Genomic DNA, 16,996 nt, shown 5'->3' with positions numbered 1-16,996 from the left:
TGGACCTGAAAAAGATATATAATCATATTCCCTGGAATAAATCATAGGAAGTGAAGGAGGAGCACGGAGTATATAGGACAATGCTTTAGGTGTTTCAGTCTCTATATGAATTCATTAAGAGCTGTGTCTACATTTTTGGTGTTAAATCATTGGCTGTCAGTCTCTTTGGCATCTTGTCTCCACTCCTGTTTGTGGTTTTCATGCAGTCGACATCATGATGCAGCTGAGGTTGGAGTGATATCCAGTAGGAAGGGCCAAATTTGACATCTCTGCTATTTACAGATGATGTGGTATTACTAGCAATCTCAGAGGTGGACCACTGACATGCACTTGAGCACTTTGCAGTAAAATGTGAAGCAGCTGGTATGAAAATCAACACATCCAAGTCTAGGACATGGTCACGTCACTCTCTGAAAAAAGTGAAATGCTCCTATCAGGAGACTGGAGAAAACTTGCCCTTTGTATAGTATCTCAAAATTTTGTTAATGAAAGAAGGAGCATGAGATTGGCAAATAGATTGAGTTGGCGGCAGCAGTATTGCAGTCTTTTAATTGGATGGTGGTGTGGAAGCAGGATCTTAGGACAAAACTTTCTGTATAATCGTCAGACTGGGTACACGTCTTCACCTATAGTCACGAGTTATGGGTAGTGACTGAAAGGATAACAATACCAATACAAATAACAGAAATTAGGCTTCTCTGGAGAGTTGGTGGGTTTTTCCCTCTGCAGGGCAGTGGTAGCTCAGTGGTTAAGGTACTTGACTTGTAATTGGAAGGTTGTTGGTTCAAGCCCCACCACTCCCAAGTTGCCCCTGAATAAGGCCCTTAACCCTCAAGTTGTGTTCAGTTATAGTTATAAGTTGCTTTGGTTAAAAGTGTCAGTTAAATGCTGTAAATATAATGGGCTGCAGTTGACCTTGGAGTAGAGCTGCTGCTCAAAAGGAACCAGTTGAAGTTGTTTGGGCATCCCATAATTATTAGGTTAGGACATCATAGCTATTACAGGCCCAGGAGTTGACCCAAGATTCGCTGGGGGGATAATATCTTATATATAGCATCTGGGTGTCCCACAGGAAGAGCTAGAATATGTCACAGAAAATTGAGAAGTCTAAGCTGATCTTTTCAGCCTACTACCACTGCAACACAGGAAAAATGGAAGGATGTTAATGATGATGATGAGGAGGAGGAATGGCACCCCCTATATGGATTATTTTCAACCAACAGGACATGTGACAGTCAGAACTTGTCGAATTTGTCACATGATGTTATAGACACTGAACTGGCCAACACCTACATAGCAAAGAGTAATTAGAGTAAGTTGGATACTGATACTTTCCCAGCAACAGGGCATTCCTGTGCTTTTACTACAAATTCAAATTTTGATCTTGTGGCCATTGCAATTTTAATTTGCGTCATTCTGGCACATGAAACATATTATTCTATCAAAGATTACAAGTAAATTGTTGCTGAAATGCAAAATCAATATGAATATGAGTGATATTGAGTTGAACATGTATGTAAAATATATATAAATTTCTTTCTGTTCATAGGCAATTACTGTATGAAGAGGATTACTGGGAGCATATTAAGTTTAAATGGGAAAATTTGCTATGACAAAATGACTTTTTTTCTATGGTTTATTAGTTTCCTGGTCTGACCAATAATATTCTGTTGTTCTTGTGAGGTTTTAAGCAACTACTACAAGCCATGTAGGATATAGTTGCATGCCAGAAGATGTTCATTGGGTCTGATAGCTTTCATAAGTGAGATAATAGAATTGTTCCACTTAAGTATTCCTGGTAATATAGTGGGTTAGAGGCTAGATAAAGGCACAAATAGGAGGGACTAAGATAACCCCAACATTCCTTAATCACTGGACACTTCTTTACTTATCACTGCCACTACCCAGCTCCGCCTTCCATAGCCTGGGAAGTCATACAATATGAATGAGGAGGGGCAAGCTGGATATCATCACTGACACTCTTGGGAGTCAGCAGAGCAATGCTCAGAGCAGGGCAGAGGTTTCAGAAGAGTGCAGGAGCACAAAAACATCACTCTCTTCTGGATAAATAAATTACTTGACAGATGGACTTGAATAGGTGTTGATAAAGGATTATGTATTGCAGCTCTTTAGTAAGTAATGTTTATTAGTTTTTCCTGTGACATTGCTTTATTAGCATTTAAAATGTATTACAATCTATATTTAAACTTCCGGCTACGAAAAAAATGTGCATGTGAAACAGACATTCAGGCTTTTGAGTTAATAATGCTTCCCTAATCAAATTAAGTTATTAACTATAGATGAAAAAGGATGATCTATTTCAAATTTCTATTAATAATCTACTTCTATTTTCTGTGTCTTCATGAAGAGATCATGACTTTGGGTTGGAATAATGGGAAATGTTGTTCGGGGAGCTGTGGCCTTCATTCCTTCAGACCGCTGTCAGCGATTCTTGGTGGGGGACTTGAAAGAGATGCCCCTTGATCGTACCTTGGACCTAAGTAGTCGTCAGCTGCGTCATTTTCCGCTTGCAGCTTGCACCTTCAGTGAACTTGTTAAACTCTACCTGAGTGATAATCGCTTGAGCACTCTGCCACCTGAGCTTCACAGGCTGCAAAAGCTCCAACTTCTGGCACTAGACTTCAACTGCTTTGAAGAACTGCCTTCAGTTGTTTGCAGCCTGCGGCAGCTTAACATCCTATACCTTGGGAATAATCGAATTTACAAACTGCCAAAGGAGTTGGCTGAGCTCACTGAACTAAAGTCATTGTGGCTGGAGACCAATTGCTTTACAAAGTTCCCATGTGTAGTATGTAGGCTTCCTAACCTCAAGACCCTTCACCTGGGCTACAATCAGTTTCGCAGTTTGCCTGCTGATCTGGCAAGATTAAATGATTTGCGAAGTGTCTGGCTAGCTGGAAACTTGCTGAATGAATTTCCACTAGTGCTTCTAGAAATGCATTGTTTAGAAGTTATTGATGTAGATAGGAACCACATACGGTATTTTCCAGCACTGAGCCACTTGAAGGGACTTAAGCTGGTTATCTATGATCATAACCCTTGTATTAATGCACCTATGGTAGGAGAGGGTGTGAGACGTGTGGGGCGCTGGGCAGACTGCTCTGATGATGAAGATAATGAAGCTGAAGGTAAGGCAGCTGAAGTATCAATAGAAGTGAGAGAGCAACTCCCAGACAATGAATAACATGAACAATACAAGCAATATAGTATATGCTATGACTTATTGTATATACTATGACAAGCAATACAGCATGTTATAATATGATATGCTTGTAAAAAGACAGGTATGAAAGGGTTTACAAATATGTCCATGTGATATTGAAGAGGATTTCTAGATGCAAGAATATTACTTTTCATGGAAATGTTTATAATGAAATAATGGAAAACTAATGCATTTTAAGACAACTGTTTTCATAATACTGCATTAAGATTTATCAAATCTGAAAATAGACTTTCTATAGCTATGATTTATGCATTGGTTTCAGATATTAACTCAGGCTCTATCTGATATTCTCTTTAAGTTCAAGTTCAAGTTCGGTTTATTCATCACATACATAGTCATACACAGTATAACACGCAGTGAAATGGTGGAGTAGTGAAGTGAATTAATGTATTTTAATTTAATGATTTCTTGTTAATTTCCAACAATATACCTCATCTCCTCACTAATGCATATTTCATGTGGCAGATTTGGGTCTCCATTTTGATGTAAGACCTTTAATAGGTTCTAATCATTATACTAGTTTTTCCCTTGTCGGTGGTGGAGCAGAGGGTTCAGTAGAATATTCTCCACACAAATTGTTAATTACTCTCATATTTGAATGCTGTGTTTCCACTAAACACATGCTAAAGATACAAATTAAGTTACAATGGTGGTAATATTCAAGAAGTGATATCATATGTTTCTATATAATTAATAATGTCAGTAATAATTATTCTGATATTTCACACTTTCAAAGATTTTTGTGCAATAAAAGATCACAAGCTTCAGTATGTCTCAAACTTTTGAGTTCTTGATGATTCTTAAATAGACGAATTCGTATTCATCTGACTACATTAAACTGCATATTACAATCATTTGAATTAATAATTACAATAAACTTTATGATTTTTACATACACGCGGATATAGCCTACCTTGTGGAGTATGTTTAAAAGTACATAAGATGTAGTCTACTGATCGTCTTTCTTGAATGTAATTTTAAAAGAAAATTATAACGTGTGACAAACATTTATGTTTTCTTAGCTCTTCATGGCATTTATACATTTATACATTATACATACTTGCAGTAGAATTAACCAAAACGGTATACCTCAATGACTTGGTGCGTCTTTTGTTCTGAAGGGAGAGCACGACGGCATTGATGATGGCTTCACGTAGTCTAACCGAGTCTCATTTTGTTGCTTGCGGGGCACCATTATCACAATACACAACGCCGTTTCATCCATTAGGAGTTAGCTAGCTAGCTAGCTAGGTATGGGAAAGAAAACCCGCACAGGGACGGGACGACGAACAATTTTACAGCTCTCTCCGCCAGGACCTCGTAGTGGGACAGGAGTAGTAAGAGGAGAGGAGGCTTTAGGTTCTGGGTCCGAGGGTAAGGAAATATATTTCTATTTTATTACTCCGTCGGTTTTGACAGGCCAAGTAATCTTTCGTAGGTGAGCTAGCTGACTAGTTAACGTTAGACCAAGACATGGGTGCGTCTCTTCCTTGTCTAGGCCGAAAAGATTCAAAAGCTGCCCGACACCTTTTCCGCTGGTAATTCGCAAGTAAACGGCGTTAGCCAAGTTAGCTAGCTAGCTAGCTAGCTAATAAATCAAACTGCTAATCTATCTAACTAGCTAGTTAAAATATAAATGAGGCTAACTTTTTAAAACGTATTTACTTAGCCTGCTTGCTAATTGTTGGTATTACTGAGAATTTGTGTTCTTAAACTTCGTTTTGGTTAACTAACTGACCATTTGTTTCGGCCTATATTCAGTAACCTACATCTTAGTGTGTAGCTACATGGTAGCTAGCTGCGGGCAGATGTCTTTGGTAGCGTTAGCAAGCTGGCTAACTCCACCAAAGATATCTGAACCCAAATTGGGTAACTAATAGCTAGCTAGTAGCTAGAAATTATTGTTAGGCTAAACATTATCGGGAAAAATATTGGCTTGCATAGAAATCGCTCTCTAGCTTGTTAACAAAAGCCCAATTTATCTAGCTAACCTAGCTAGTTAACTGATCTTACTTGAGGTACGCATGGCATCGCAGCGCACGAGACAATGAGACGATCTACATTTGTACACTGAACAAATTGCTTTTGGACATTACAAAAACCTCGCTGCTCTGTTTAGCTTTCTAACAGAATATTAATTCCTAACAGAGGAGCCCGAAGGTAATGCTGACGGACAAGGCATCCATAGAGAAGTAAATATCGAAATGAAGACTCCAGCTGTGAAAGCAACACGTGAGTGAAGTGCCTTAGTGCCTACTTAGTTTGTGCTTCAAAGATTCTTTTTTAGATGAGATTCTATTGGTAAGCATGCAAATGCATGGTGCTGGTTTTGCAGAGGGATTATCGTTGCTTGGTGCTTATGAGGACAGTGAGGAAGAAGATGCAACTGAAGCATCCAGTTCCATCATAAAGGGAAAGCACAACCGGTCTGCGGATATTGACAGTACCCTTGCCAGTTTCATGGCTGTGAGTGTATATATATATATATATATTTATTTATTTATTTTTTTGTTTGTGGTGGTGGTTTTCCACGTATTTTAAGTGGAATCTCAGAGAATCTCAATTGTTAATTGTAAAAAAAATATCTTGAAGTCTTTGTCATTGTTTTACCATTAGTATAATGACTTTGCTATGTTTTTCCCCCTTTCTTTAATTTTAACCTGTTGCAGGAAATTGATGCTATTACCACTCAGCCAGCCCAGGCTGATGATGCTACAAGAGTCTCCAGTGCTCCTGTACCTACCCCACCACGTCCCGAGCCCAAGACAGAACAACACACTCATAATCAAAATGGCTCTGCACAAGAGTTTCAGTATAATACGCAGTACTCCCTGGCAGGAGGTGGGTTTTACTGTGTGATCTCAGAATTTCTCTGTCAAGTTTACTGTGCTGTGAAGGCACAGCAGGTTTGTAGTACAATTTGCCTTGATGGTGATCATGCAGTTTATTAGATGCAGTGGTGTATTTAATTTAAAAGAAGTGTTAAACATCTTGTGTTGACACAATGTTGAGCGTTTTTAGTTGCGTAGGAAAGTGTCAATAGTAGTCCAGCTCTTCAAGTAAACTGATGAGTTCCTTTTTGTTTGATTTTAGCTGGGTTAGAGATGGGTGATTGGCAGGAGGTATGGGATGAGAACACCGGCTGCTACTACTATTGGAACACCCAAACTAATGAGGTTGCCTGGGAGCTCCCCCACTACTTGGCAGACCAGATGCAGGGCCTTCAGCAGTACACAGACAAGTGAGCTTTCACAAAGAGTTTAATTCCACATGTTTTAAAGATGTTAGAAGTTTCCAAATATACTTAAATGTACTTGTGATGTTCATTAATATTCCCATGGTGTTTTTCTAAATGGCATTAGGGTGATAAGCACAGATAATGCCAGTTTCATTTTAAATGGTTTTCTCTGCATAAAGGCCTACTGGGAATATTTGACTTGTTACAGCTGAATTTTTATATCCTACAGCTCCTCTGTAAATGGTAATGGTGTGTCACAACAAACAGGAGGTTATCAGGAACAGCAGTCTGCTATGGCTGCCACTGCATCTAAGAAGGAACCCAAAAAGAAGGCATGTTTTTAATGCTTACTTCACCATGACTTCTCTGTATTTTTGGTCAAAATATTTTGTACGCATATACACATTTGTGGTACCTGGGCGATGCGTAAGTCTGTTTTAATTAGTTTAATAATTCCCATGTTTGTGCATTTTCCTCAGGAAGTGATAGAAAGTGTGGTTGCATTAACCAGTGATGAGGAGGAGAGGAGAGGTGTGGCTGCCTCTCTGCTCGCACCCCTCATACCTGCTGAAGTGAAAGAGGCAGAAGAGAAATGGAGGAAAAAGGTTTTGGCGATAGAGGAAAAAACAGAGAATGCTCAGGAGATTGAGGAAGGAGCCCCTTACTCTGTAGGCTCTCCTGTTCTTTGTGAAGAAGAGAGCCCATCTCAAAGTAACCAGCTCAGTAAGAATGATTCTGCAGAAAATTCTGATGGAGAGGAGGAGACAGAGGAGGACACCATGGAATTGGAACTTGCATTAGAGAGAAAAAAGGTATGATGCAAACATTTTTACATTTTCTTTGATGGGTTTATGCTATCAGAATAATTTTTTTTTTCTGTACAGATTTGCACATTTGAAATATTTATGAAACATGGACATATATTTATGAAATGTACATTATAAAGAGTGATGCATCATTTTCCATTGCAGATGCTGATTCGAATACTGAATTTCAAGTATCTTCCAAGTCATATGTCTCCTAGCTTTTTCCATAATTAGTGGACATTTGTCTACATGCCCTATAATTATAATTATTGTGCTTTAGATGGTCGCTGTTAAACTTAGGAATTTTTCATTTTACAATGTCATCAGATATTATACAATATGCTGGAATTAATATTGCTGCTGTTTGATACTACTATAAGCAATTTTCAGCACTTAATCTTGATTCATGTCGTCTTGGCTTTCACAAAGGCATCCAAACCATAATCTTGTTTCTGGGTTTTGGTTTCACAGTTCACAAAGTAGTGTCTCAAAAGTAGGTTCCACTACTTTATATTTTTCCATAATTATTTGCCAGAACAGTTTGCTAAAAAATTTTACCTGTATTTTAGTGAAATGGATCTGGATGTGTTTGAATATAGTGCTGGGTGATTAAATTTGATCACAGTCATGTTTCATTTTATGTCTAACGATTATTATCAATTTTCACTTGATAAGATGTAACATTTCTGCTGTGTGATGGGCTGTTACATTCTATCACACTTCAGAAATAAACATGACAACAGTCAGTCAGTTTTGGCTTATACATCAAAGTAAATGTCTATTTCCTACCAGCAAGCATTGTTTGAGCTATTAGCTCTGAAAATTAGGTGGAACCAGCGAGTGACACGAAGGTGAACTCGCGGTATCTTCCAAATCTGAGGAAATTGTTGACGCACATCAACAGTTATATGGAAGTGTTTTGGATATCTGAAAAGCGATGAAGTGCAGATTAGCACAGACGGTCTGCAAAATATGTTGTTGGTTGGTGCAAACCAAGACAGAAAACCCACAAATATTTTCCAAAGAGAACAGTGTGAGAAAATTCAGCCTGTGTTAGCAGTGCTAGAGGGGCTGTACCAAAACAATAAATTGTGCCCTCTTTTGTGGCCATTACTCCATGTGAAAAGTGAGTAGAAGTGAACAAGGATGTAACAAGCGCAGTAGCATAATGACTGGTTTGCAGTGTTTACATTTTGCACTTTTTACACAGATTTCTATCTATAAAACGTTTCAGATATAAACTAGTACATAATATATATTCACAGTTCTGTGTGTGTGTGTGTGTGTGTGTGTGTGTGTGTGCGTGCGTGCGTGTGCGTGTGTGTGTGTGTGTGTAAGACAGGTCCTTTATTGGCTGTGTAAGCACAGTTGTACAGTTACCCACCTAGAATCTTCCATGTGTGTTTTTATTTTATATATAAAAGTTAAGGCAGATGAAGCATGTTTGCAGCGTTAAACATTTACATTGCAATCTATTTTTTAAAATAAACTATATTCTAAAGTTTAACTAATGAGCATTTTAGTTTTCTTAGGCTTCAGTCATTAGCAAGATACTCTTCAACCTGGCAGTATTATCAAAATATATATTATGATAAGTGTCCATGTTGATTGGGGGGGGGGTTGTGATCATATTTTTGCCATATTGCCCAGCCCTATTCTAAGTATTTCAGAATTATAGATGTTTGTATGCTTACTTATTTATTGTTCTGAAAGTGTAGCTCACTTGGTAAGGCTAAACAGGGCATGTAGGACAAAGTCATAGGTTTGGTTCCAAGAGAGCACACAAATTGTCATTCTAATTAATCTGCAAGTCATTTGGGATAAGAGTATGTGCCAGATGCTGCAAATTTAAGTATGTTGTTTGCTTTCAGGCAGTTTGAAGGAAGTAACTGAAAAATCTTTAGTTGTGAACTGTGTCTTGTTGATATCATGAATTTGATTAACATTGGGTGTTTAGTTGTTTAGGTGTTTAGTAGAAAGTTCCTTAATAAATTGATCTGGAGGGGAAGATTGTTATTGTAAGGAAAAGCTATATAAGTTGTCAGACAATACTCCGTTTCCTTTACCATCCTAGGCTGAGCTTCGCGCCTTGGAGGAAGGTGATGGCAGTGCAGGTGGTTCCAGCCCCTGTTCTGAGGCAAGTCAGGAATGCTCTCGTGGTCTTCTTGTGAAAAAGGCTAAGTGGAAAACTGCTTTCCTTCGTGCTCAAAGCCCCGACTCAAACAGCAGAGGCTCTGACAAGGCAGGATGGGACACACCAGAACTTACAGACCTAGGTACAAACTCCAACCCAAGAAACTATTTGTAATCCAAAATGTAACTATTCTGTAACTTGTACATGATTTTAATCCATTGGCATTTAATTTAACAGCAGCAGCAGCCTGCATTGTTATATGTTTGAATACAAGTTTTTAAAGGTTTTTTTAAAAAATTGTTTTTTTGTTTTCTAGCACATTCCAAAACAGCTGAGAAAGAAGGGGACAAAGAGGACAAGGACAGGACTGTATCCAAAACGCAAGAGGAGGATACAGCAGACCTCAAGGTAATGACTAAATGTTGTAATATAGGGTTGAATAAAGGTAACAACCAGATAATTACAATAAACCTCTGTAGTTAAAGGAAGGAAGGAATGCAGAGGGTAATATTTATAAACTGTACAAGTTAAACGTGCTTCATTCATTTTTGCTTTGCCTACTTGTTTTTCAGTTTCAGATTGGAGAGCTTGCAAATACTTTGACCAGCAAAATGGAGTTCTTGGGAATCAACAAAAAGGCCATCTCTAACTTTCAGCTGCTTTTGCTACAAACGGAGGTAATTAGGCTTTAGCATTAACCTCAGTTCAGCAGGTTTTAATTAGCTTAATTGGCTATATCTTAGGTTTTGTTTAAAATTCAAATTTAGCTTTTTGTTTGTATTACCAAAACAAGTAATGCCCCTGAAATGGAATAATTGTGAAAGTGTGGCATTAAACACAGATTCCCAATTATACTCAGATACAGCGCCAAATAAATTCAGTTTAAATGAAGTGGTACACACAAATGTGCATCTGCAAGGAAGTGTCTTCCATTTGTACACTGGCTAGGTTTGGGCTATAAACTTAATTCCAGAGACAATTTGTTTAAATTATTGCTACAAATGATACGCTGCAAATTCAGTTACGATGTATCCTATATGAGCATTATCAGCGCCTTTCATCTGTTTCATCACATGACTCTTTTTTTCTACTCAAATAATCTGCATCTCAATGGGAGATCAAATGAGAGAATCTTAATTCTGGGGGGAAAAACCCTATGATTAAGTAGCATGTTTTCATTCATGTATAGTTCCCCAGTACTTACTGATTTTAAAGTTTTTAAGAAGACAGACTATCAAACATGAACATTCTGGTACTGCTAATCATCCGTTCAGTAAAACAAAAAACAAAACAAAAAATTTGCATTGTCAGTAAAGGAGTAGCTGTGAAAGCTAGGCCTGTCATATTCTTATCAAGTTCCTTGTTGTCCTTGTTGTTCCTTGTTGTTCCTTGTTGTTCCTCATTGTCGAATCTTTGTCCCCATCTCTGTCATAAAATCTTTGTCCCGCTTGTTGAGGAGATGTGCTTAGAAGCCTGAACAACATTTTATTTTTATCCAGAACAAAGGGAAAAGCTAGTTTTAGATGTTTTTGATCACCTTGAGCTGCACAACTCTTGAATCAAATATTACCACATCTGAATGTGAAGGATAACCCAAGTCATTTTTGTTTCTGCAATTTTTTTGACCATCTTGTTTCAGTGTTATTTTGCTTACTTGACACTGGCCATCCTCATAGATGCAAGCTTTACTTTTTTAAACATGAGATGAGGCTCACCTCCCTATTAAAAAGGTGACGTGAACGCACTATCGGAGGAAAACCATGCCACTCATAGTGAGAAAGCATTCTGCAATATTTAAAAGGAATTCATGGGAAATGGCGAGACACCGTCCCCTAGTTCCAGTATTGGAAATGAAAGCTGCTCCCACAATTCCTCTCCCTACTAGACCTTGGGAGAATGCCTACTGTCATGTTGAAGGACATTCTCCAAAGGGTCATTCTCCAAAGTTGGCACCAGCAGACCCTCAAAACTTCCGTTGTGCATGAGAGAAGGAGTTTACTGAACAGTAGACTTCGGGCAGTGTCATATCTGGTTGAACATTTGTCACAACTGTGCAAACAAGTTATGTAGTTAAATATAAATAAAAGTAATGTTATTAAGTGAAAATGTATATTGTCATGTTAATTGCTAAACACTGGGGCCCCATGGTGGCTTGGTTTGCGACTCAGAGTTAGGGTTTAGGTTCGTGTCCCTATCTGGGTGGAGTTTCCATGTTCTCCCTGTGCCTGTGGGTTTCTTCCTGCAGTACAAAAAAGAAGGTTGGGTAAATTTGGCTTATTTCTAAATTGTGTGTGTGTGTGTGTGTGTGTGTGTGTGTGTGTGTGTGTGTGTGTGTGTGTGTGTGTGTGTGTGTGTGTGTGTGTATGCCTAGTGATGGATGGGGCTCTTTCTTGGGTGTTGTCCTCCTTCCCCTTCTCTGGTCTTGATGCAGTCCCCCATGGATGCTGTGGTTGTGTGTTTGGTTGAGACATCAATGTGTATGATTAGCTGATGTTTTTCAAAGGCTTGTGTTGTCTGATGATATGTGTTGAGTGTGGAGCATCCTTGGGTATTAGAAAGACCTTATACAAGTATAATAATAATAGTAGTAGTAAATAGTAAAATAGTCTTGGCTTGACTAAAGTGCAGTCTTTCAAAACTAAATGCTAAGTAACAAAATTATTCTGACCTGCTGAAGACAATTCATCTCTTCTATAACTTATCCTCAGTATTTTACATTGTGCCCCCTTAGTTGTAGCTCAGTAGGTAGCAGAACAGTATGCTAGATATCATCTAATGGAGTCAGCTCCATAGCTACGGCAACAAGTTGACCTGCCTGCATATTTGCCAGTGGTTAGAGGAGAGAGTATGTTCCATTTTTTTTAAAAACTTGCTGTGTTTGCACCATTTCTTTCGCAAGTAGCCAATTGTATTATGTAAATGTGAAGCGCATACAGAGTTCAGGAGGGTGAGGTGAAGCGAAAGAGAAAAGAATTGAGTGCGTGTTTTGAAACATATTTTACATAAAATATAAGCACCAGTTTAGCCTACATGGTGACTGTTAAATAATGATAGAAATCAAAATGAGTGATAACTGGCCACTCTGTGGGATTATTTTTCACACTGAGTTTGGGATAGAAAAGGGGCGTGGGTCAAATCAGATTTAGTTTTTCTATACATCTGGTCCTTTCTTCGGGTGGAAGGGTATTGAAATAGCCTGCTGTTTCAAGACATGGTGTCCCACAATTTTCCATTCACTCCCTTTTAAACTTCTGTTTTCCTCCGTGAGGGCCATTGTTTTCTGTCTGATGATAGGATGTGCTGGCTCTGTCTGTCTGCCTGTCTGTCTAAAATGTATATAATTTATATTTAGTATTGGCCAGAGTACGTCTGTCGATTTTCTTTTTAAAAAACACTGTAGGTTACCTTTTAAACAAATTTTCTATGCTCGTGTGGTTGGCAACTGGTGCGTTGACACACTTCTGGACAGTTTTTTAACATGAGAGTAGGTAACAGAATTTATTTTTCATTTGCGTGTACCCAATTGTTTGCACCCTACTGAAAATATATTTGAACTAATCATAGATTAGAATGTTTGTATTAAGGGAATGGTTAAATAAAGTCACAGCCATATAAAAACAGGCAAATTGCAGTGGCATGTGACAGAAAGCAATAGAATTAATTTTGTCACAAATTTAAATGATCATAGTTATCATAATTTATTGTCCCAAGCCTAACAAATGCACCGCCTGACAGCCCAGCCCACTCTCTGAAGAAAGGGGGTGGGGTATGGAATGTGTTGGGCCCTATGGATATGATTCCTAGCTCATGATTCTTGGACTTGTGAGGCTATGTGTGATGTAAACGCTGACTATCCATGTCTTTTCTCATCTGCAGACGCGGATAGCAGATTGGCGTGAGGGTGCTCTGAATGGAAATTATCTCCGCCGCAGGTTGCAGGAAGCTGCTGAGCACATAAAACATTATGAACTTAACGCCACTCCCAAGGGCTGGTCCTGCCACTGGGACAGGTACGCGCTCCTTACCTTTCACATCTTTATCACTCCACTCCCTCCCTAGAAACTTACTCCCATCTCACTCGTGTGACGATTGACCACATTGCCTCTGCTACATGTCAAGTACCTGACTGGTTCAAGTAGTATTGGGAAATGACAACAAGCAAGGAGAAAGACACAAAGTTGTGGTGTAAGGGAGCATCTGTAAAGAGCCAGCCTGACAGCAACAGAGCCCCCAAGGGATGAGCCCAGTCACCCCCAAATCAGACAGAAGGGTTCACTAGCTCTTAGGAAGGTGCTTGCGCGTGCAAGAGCTTTGAACTTTACAGGACTGGCCCAAAATGATGGGAGAATGAGTGACACAGAGTGACTACATGGAAGCAGCGTGTCACACAAGCATCAGTTAAAGCGAAGACGGTGCCTTGCCCTTGGAGCCTGAAGGTCAGACCAATCTATTTTGTTTACTGTTTTGCTTTCCATGCACCATTTGGTGATTGCATAAATGCTCTTTCTTTTACCCTATGCTGAAGATGTCTACTTAAAGGCATCTCGGGTGGGTTTTTTTCTGTGTGAGTATTGCCATAACTGTTGTTTAATAAACTTTTCAGGATTTGCTTTATTTATTTATTTTTTGTTTGTTTGTTTGTTTTTGAGACAAGGTGGGTTCTCCGCCAGTTGCCCCCTTCCAATCTGGCTCTTCTCCTGGGCTTCAAGCAAAGTCCAGCTCAACATTTCCTCAATTGGGAACTAGAGACCCCCTGCTCCCCTTAAGTCTCCATGGGTCTCATGATCTTGGACTTAGGTTAGAAACCAGGTGGTAAGACGGTGCTGTGTGTTTGTTTCTCCACCTCTAGAGATCACAGGCGGTACTTTTACGTGAATGACCGGACCAGTGCCTCCCAGTGGGAGTTTCCAGTAGTGGGGGAAGAGGAAGAGGATGCAAAGTGTCCCCAACCCTCTACAGCTGGGCAGGAAAATGCAGGTCAACTGCCTTCTGACACTTCCAGTGGTCTTGTAGGTAGGTAACTGTTGCAGTTGCTGAGTGTTTTATAGAGTATTCTGGATATGGTGCACTTAATATTAAATTATAGTGAAACACATCTCAAACAAAGTTTGTCTCAGCAGGTACATCCTTTGGAGAAACCCAGTCCTACTGGTCTGTCCCTTCTCAACCCCCGCTTCCTCCAGAAACTCCCCCTCCTCCCCCCACAGAGCAGCCCCCTCCACCACCACCTCCTCCAGAATCACCTCCTCCACCCCCTCCCCCACCCCTCAGCGATGATGGGGAGATCGAGGAAGTAGAGATGGAGGATGAGGATGCTGAGCCACCTGCTCCAGGAACAGAAGAATTCAAGGTGTGATTTTATTTTTCTTGTGAGTTATATTTCTTTTACATTGCACTGTGCCTGTAAGTTTACATGTTTGCCTTTCCCAGGCCAGTGAAACAGCCATACCCCAGGGAGCCACGGCCAAAGCTCAGAAGCGGAAAGCTTCAGGTGCAGTGCAGCTAAACAAGGCCATCACAATTGGGAGCAGTCCCATACTATACAGCCAGCCAACTGCCACTGCAGGTGACACATGGAGCCAGCACTGATGTGCCTCACCAATATAAGAATTACATTTTTCTTGATTATTTAGTTGCTGCAGACATTGTCTGACTGAACTAATCAGGAGTCATGATAAATGCATGTTTTCCATGTGTCCACAGCCCCTTTGTTGGCTGGAAATGCATATTGGGGAATGCCTGCAGCTGTTACACCACCTCTGCAGTCAGAGACTTTGGCTCCACCAGTGCCAGCTCCACCCTCGCAACCTCCACCACCAGCACCTCAACCACCAAATGATCCAGCATGTGGGAAAATGCCTATGGACAAAACTAAGAAGCTAAAGAAGGATAAGGTGGTTACTGGGTTTATGCCTGTCTTTATTGATTTGTTTCTTGCTATTATACTTTGTTTTTACTTGTTGAGCTCATAACTAGAAGAGATACTGTTGTCATTGAATAGCTCATTAAATGTGCTTTCAGATGAAAAAGAGCAAAACAAAGATGCCATCTTTAGTAAAGAAATGGCAGAGTATCCAGAGAGAGCTAGATGAAGAGGAGAAATCAAGTTCTAGTGATGAAGATCGAGATCAACTGAACAACAGGCGCATAGAAGAGTGGAAACAGCAGCAGCTTGTGTCGTAAGTCCATTGAAGAACAGAGAGCTTTGATCCTGTTTTTTCTTGTTTATTATGTGTGTAAATATGTGTGTTTACTGTTGACAAAATATTAAGATATTGCAACTTGCAGTGGTAAAGCTATTAATTTCTGTTTGTAGTGGGAAGGCGGTGAAGAATGCTAACTTTGAGGCTTTGCCTGAAGACTGGAGAGAAAGGCTGCTGAAGAAGAGGAAGATGATGCAGAGTTCATAGTACCTGTCATGATTAACCTCACATTCAAATTCGGAGTGGACTCTTTTCTCATCATGGTCCGATAGGCTAAATTAGATCAAACTGAACTGAATGTTTTTTTAGTGTGTTTGTGTGTGTGTGTGTGCACACGTGTGTATGAATGTGTTATATACTGTAAAATTATACCAACCACACACTTTCCTCAAACCCATTTGTAAAACTTACTTACATTTTCTGTACAAAGATATTTAAAAAGGTATCCTTCTGGTTATTGGTTTTTGTAAATTAGCCCAAGTGTAAATATATTGCATTTTTGTTTACTTCCTTTACATGAATCAAAAATGTCTAAAATAGTTTTTATTTCATTATGGATTGACTTTGAGCCTAATGCCATTTTTGATGTTCCTTTTGGCATTCATTGTGTAAGCATCTTGAAATTTGAGTGCAGGATAATGTACTGTGGAAATTAAAGAATTTTCCCAAAATGGATGGATGTACATCAGACACTTTGATGCCTGGGACAAGCATCCACAAAAATCTAGACCCATCTTCGCCCAAGTGAAGGAATAATGAGCCACTGGAGAATGGAGTTTTCCCACATCACTTTTCACCTCAAATTTGATGCAAACTTATAGAAATTGAAAACACATTATGTGTTTAGCAGATATTTAGGTTCCTGGTGATAAAATTGTATAACAGTTCTTAGTGTAGCCTCCTGGATGTGAGTCAGTAGCTAAAATGAGCCATGCAAGATGGAGTCATTGCACTCTGAATTTTTAATAAGTGGATTAACAATATTTAATCATCTCCAGTGAATTGGAATTAAGAAAAAAACACCTATTCAGAAGTGCCAACTCTTTCAGTTCTCCCAAACACTTCTGAACATTTTTTTAATGCAGTGTGTCTTATCCATGTCTAACTGGAGTGTTCTGTATAGCTGTGTTCTTCTACGTGGATGGGGGTTAGTGAATTTTTTTATGTTGTAAATAATGAATAAAATTTTTTCACCTGTTGCAGATGTTAATTTCTAGACATTTGTAGACAAAGAGCCAATATTTCTGTTAAACTATGTACTGGCAAACGTTTGAAAGTAGCCAACAAACTACCTTGGTTTAATGTTAGGAGGAAACATTTATGGCCTTTTGGTTTATATTTAAAGGAGGCTTTAAGATAATGATTACGTAC

General features: G+C 39.2%; 1 protein-coding gene across 9 annotated transcripts; it reads left to right on the top strand.

The window, feature by feature from the left end:
- The first annotated feature begins 1,985 nt into the window (after window positions 1–1,985).
- Window positions 1,986–16,824, top strand: fnbp4 (formin binding protein 4). Of its 9 annotated transcripts, XM_081712074.1 has the most exons (19): window positions 1,989–2,132; window positions 2,369–2,455; window positions 3,084–3,149; window positions 5,393–5,476; window positions 5,580–5,710; window positions 5,914–6,085; window positions 6,338–6,485; window positions 6,712–6,814; window positions 6,962–7,294; window positions 9,363–9,564; window positions 9,739–9,830; window positions 9,995–10,099; window positions 13,299–13,432; window positions 14,272–14,435; window positions 14,540–14,772; window positions 14,853–14,988; window positions 15,126–15,316; window positions 15,444–15,601; window positions 15,739–16,824. In XM_081712074.1, exons 2-19 carry the CDS (start codon window positions 2,374–2,376, stop codon window positions 15,830–15,832), a joined length of 2,628 nt encoding a protein of 875 aa, XP_081568200.1. In that variant the 5' UTR covers window positions 1,989–2,132; window positions 2,369–2,373; the 3' UTR covers window positions 15,833–16,824. The 9 variants fall into 9 exon arrangements, 8 of the variants coding, with proteins under 8 accessions (XP_081568202.1, XP_081568199.1, XP_081568197.1 ...); XM_081712073.1 differs by having other exon boundaries at window positions 1,988–2,132; window positions 2,369–3,149; window positions 14,543–14,772; XM_081712071.1 differs by having other exon boundaries at window positions 1,988–2,132; window positions 2,369–3,149.
- The last annotated feature ends 172 nt before the right edge of the window (window positions 16,825–16,996 follow it).

This window comes from Electrophorus electricus, chromosome 4 (assembly GCF_041902795.1).
Source record: "Electrophorus electricus isolate QZ-2024a chromosome 4, ASM4190279v1, whole genome shotgun sequence".
Lineage (NCBI taxonomy): Eukaryota > Metazoa > Chordata > Actinopteri > Gymnotiformes > Gymnotidae > Electrophorus > Electrophorus electricus.
Note: the sequence above shows the minus strand (reverse complement) of the source record. Positions and strands in the feature narration are given on the sequence as shown.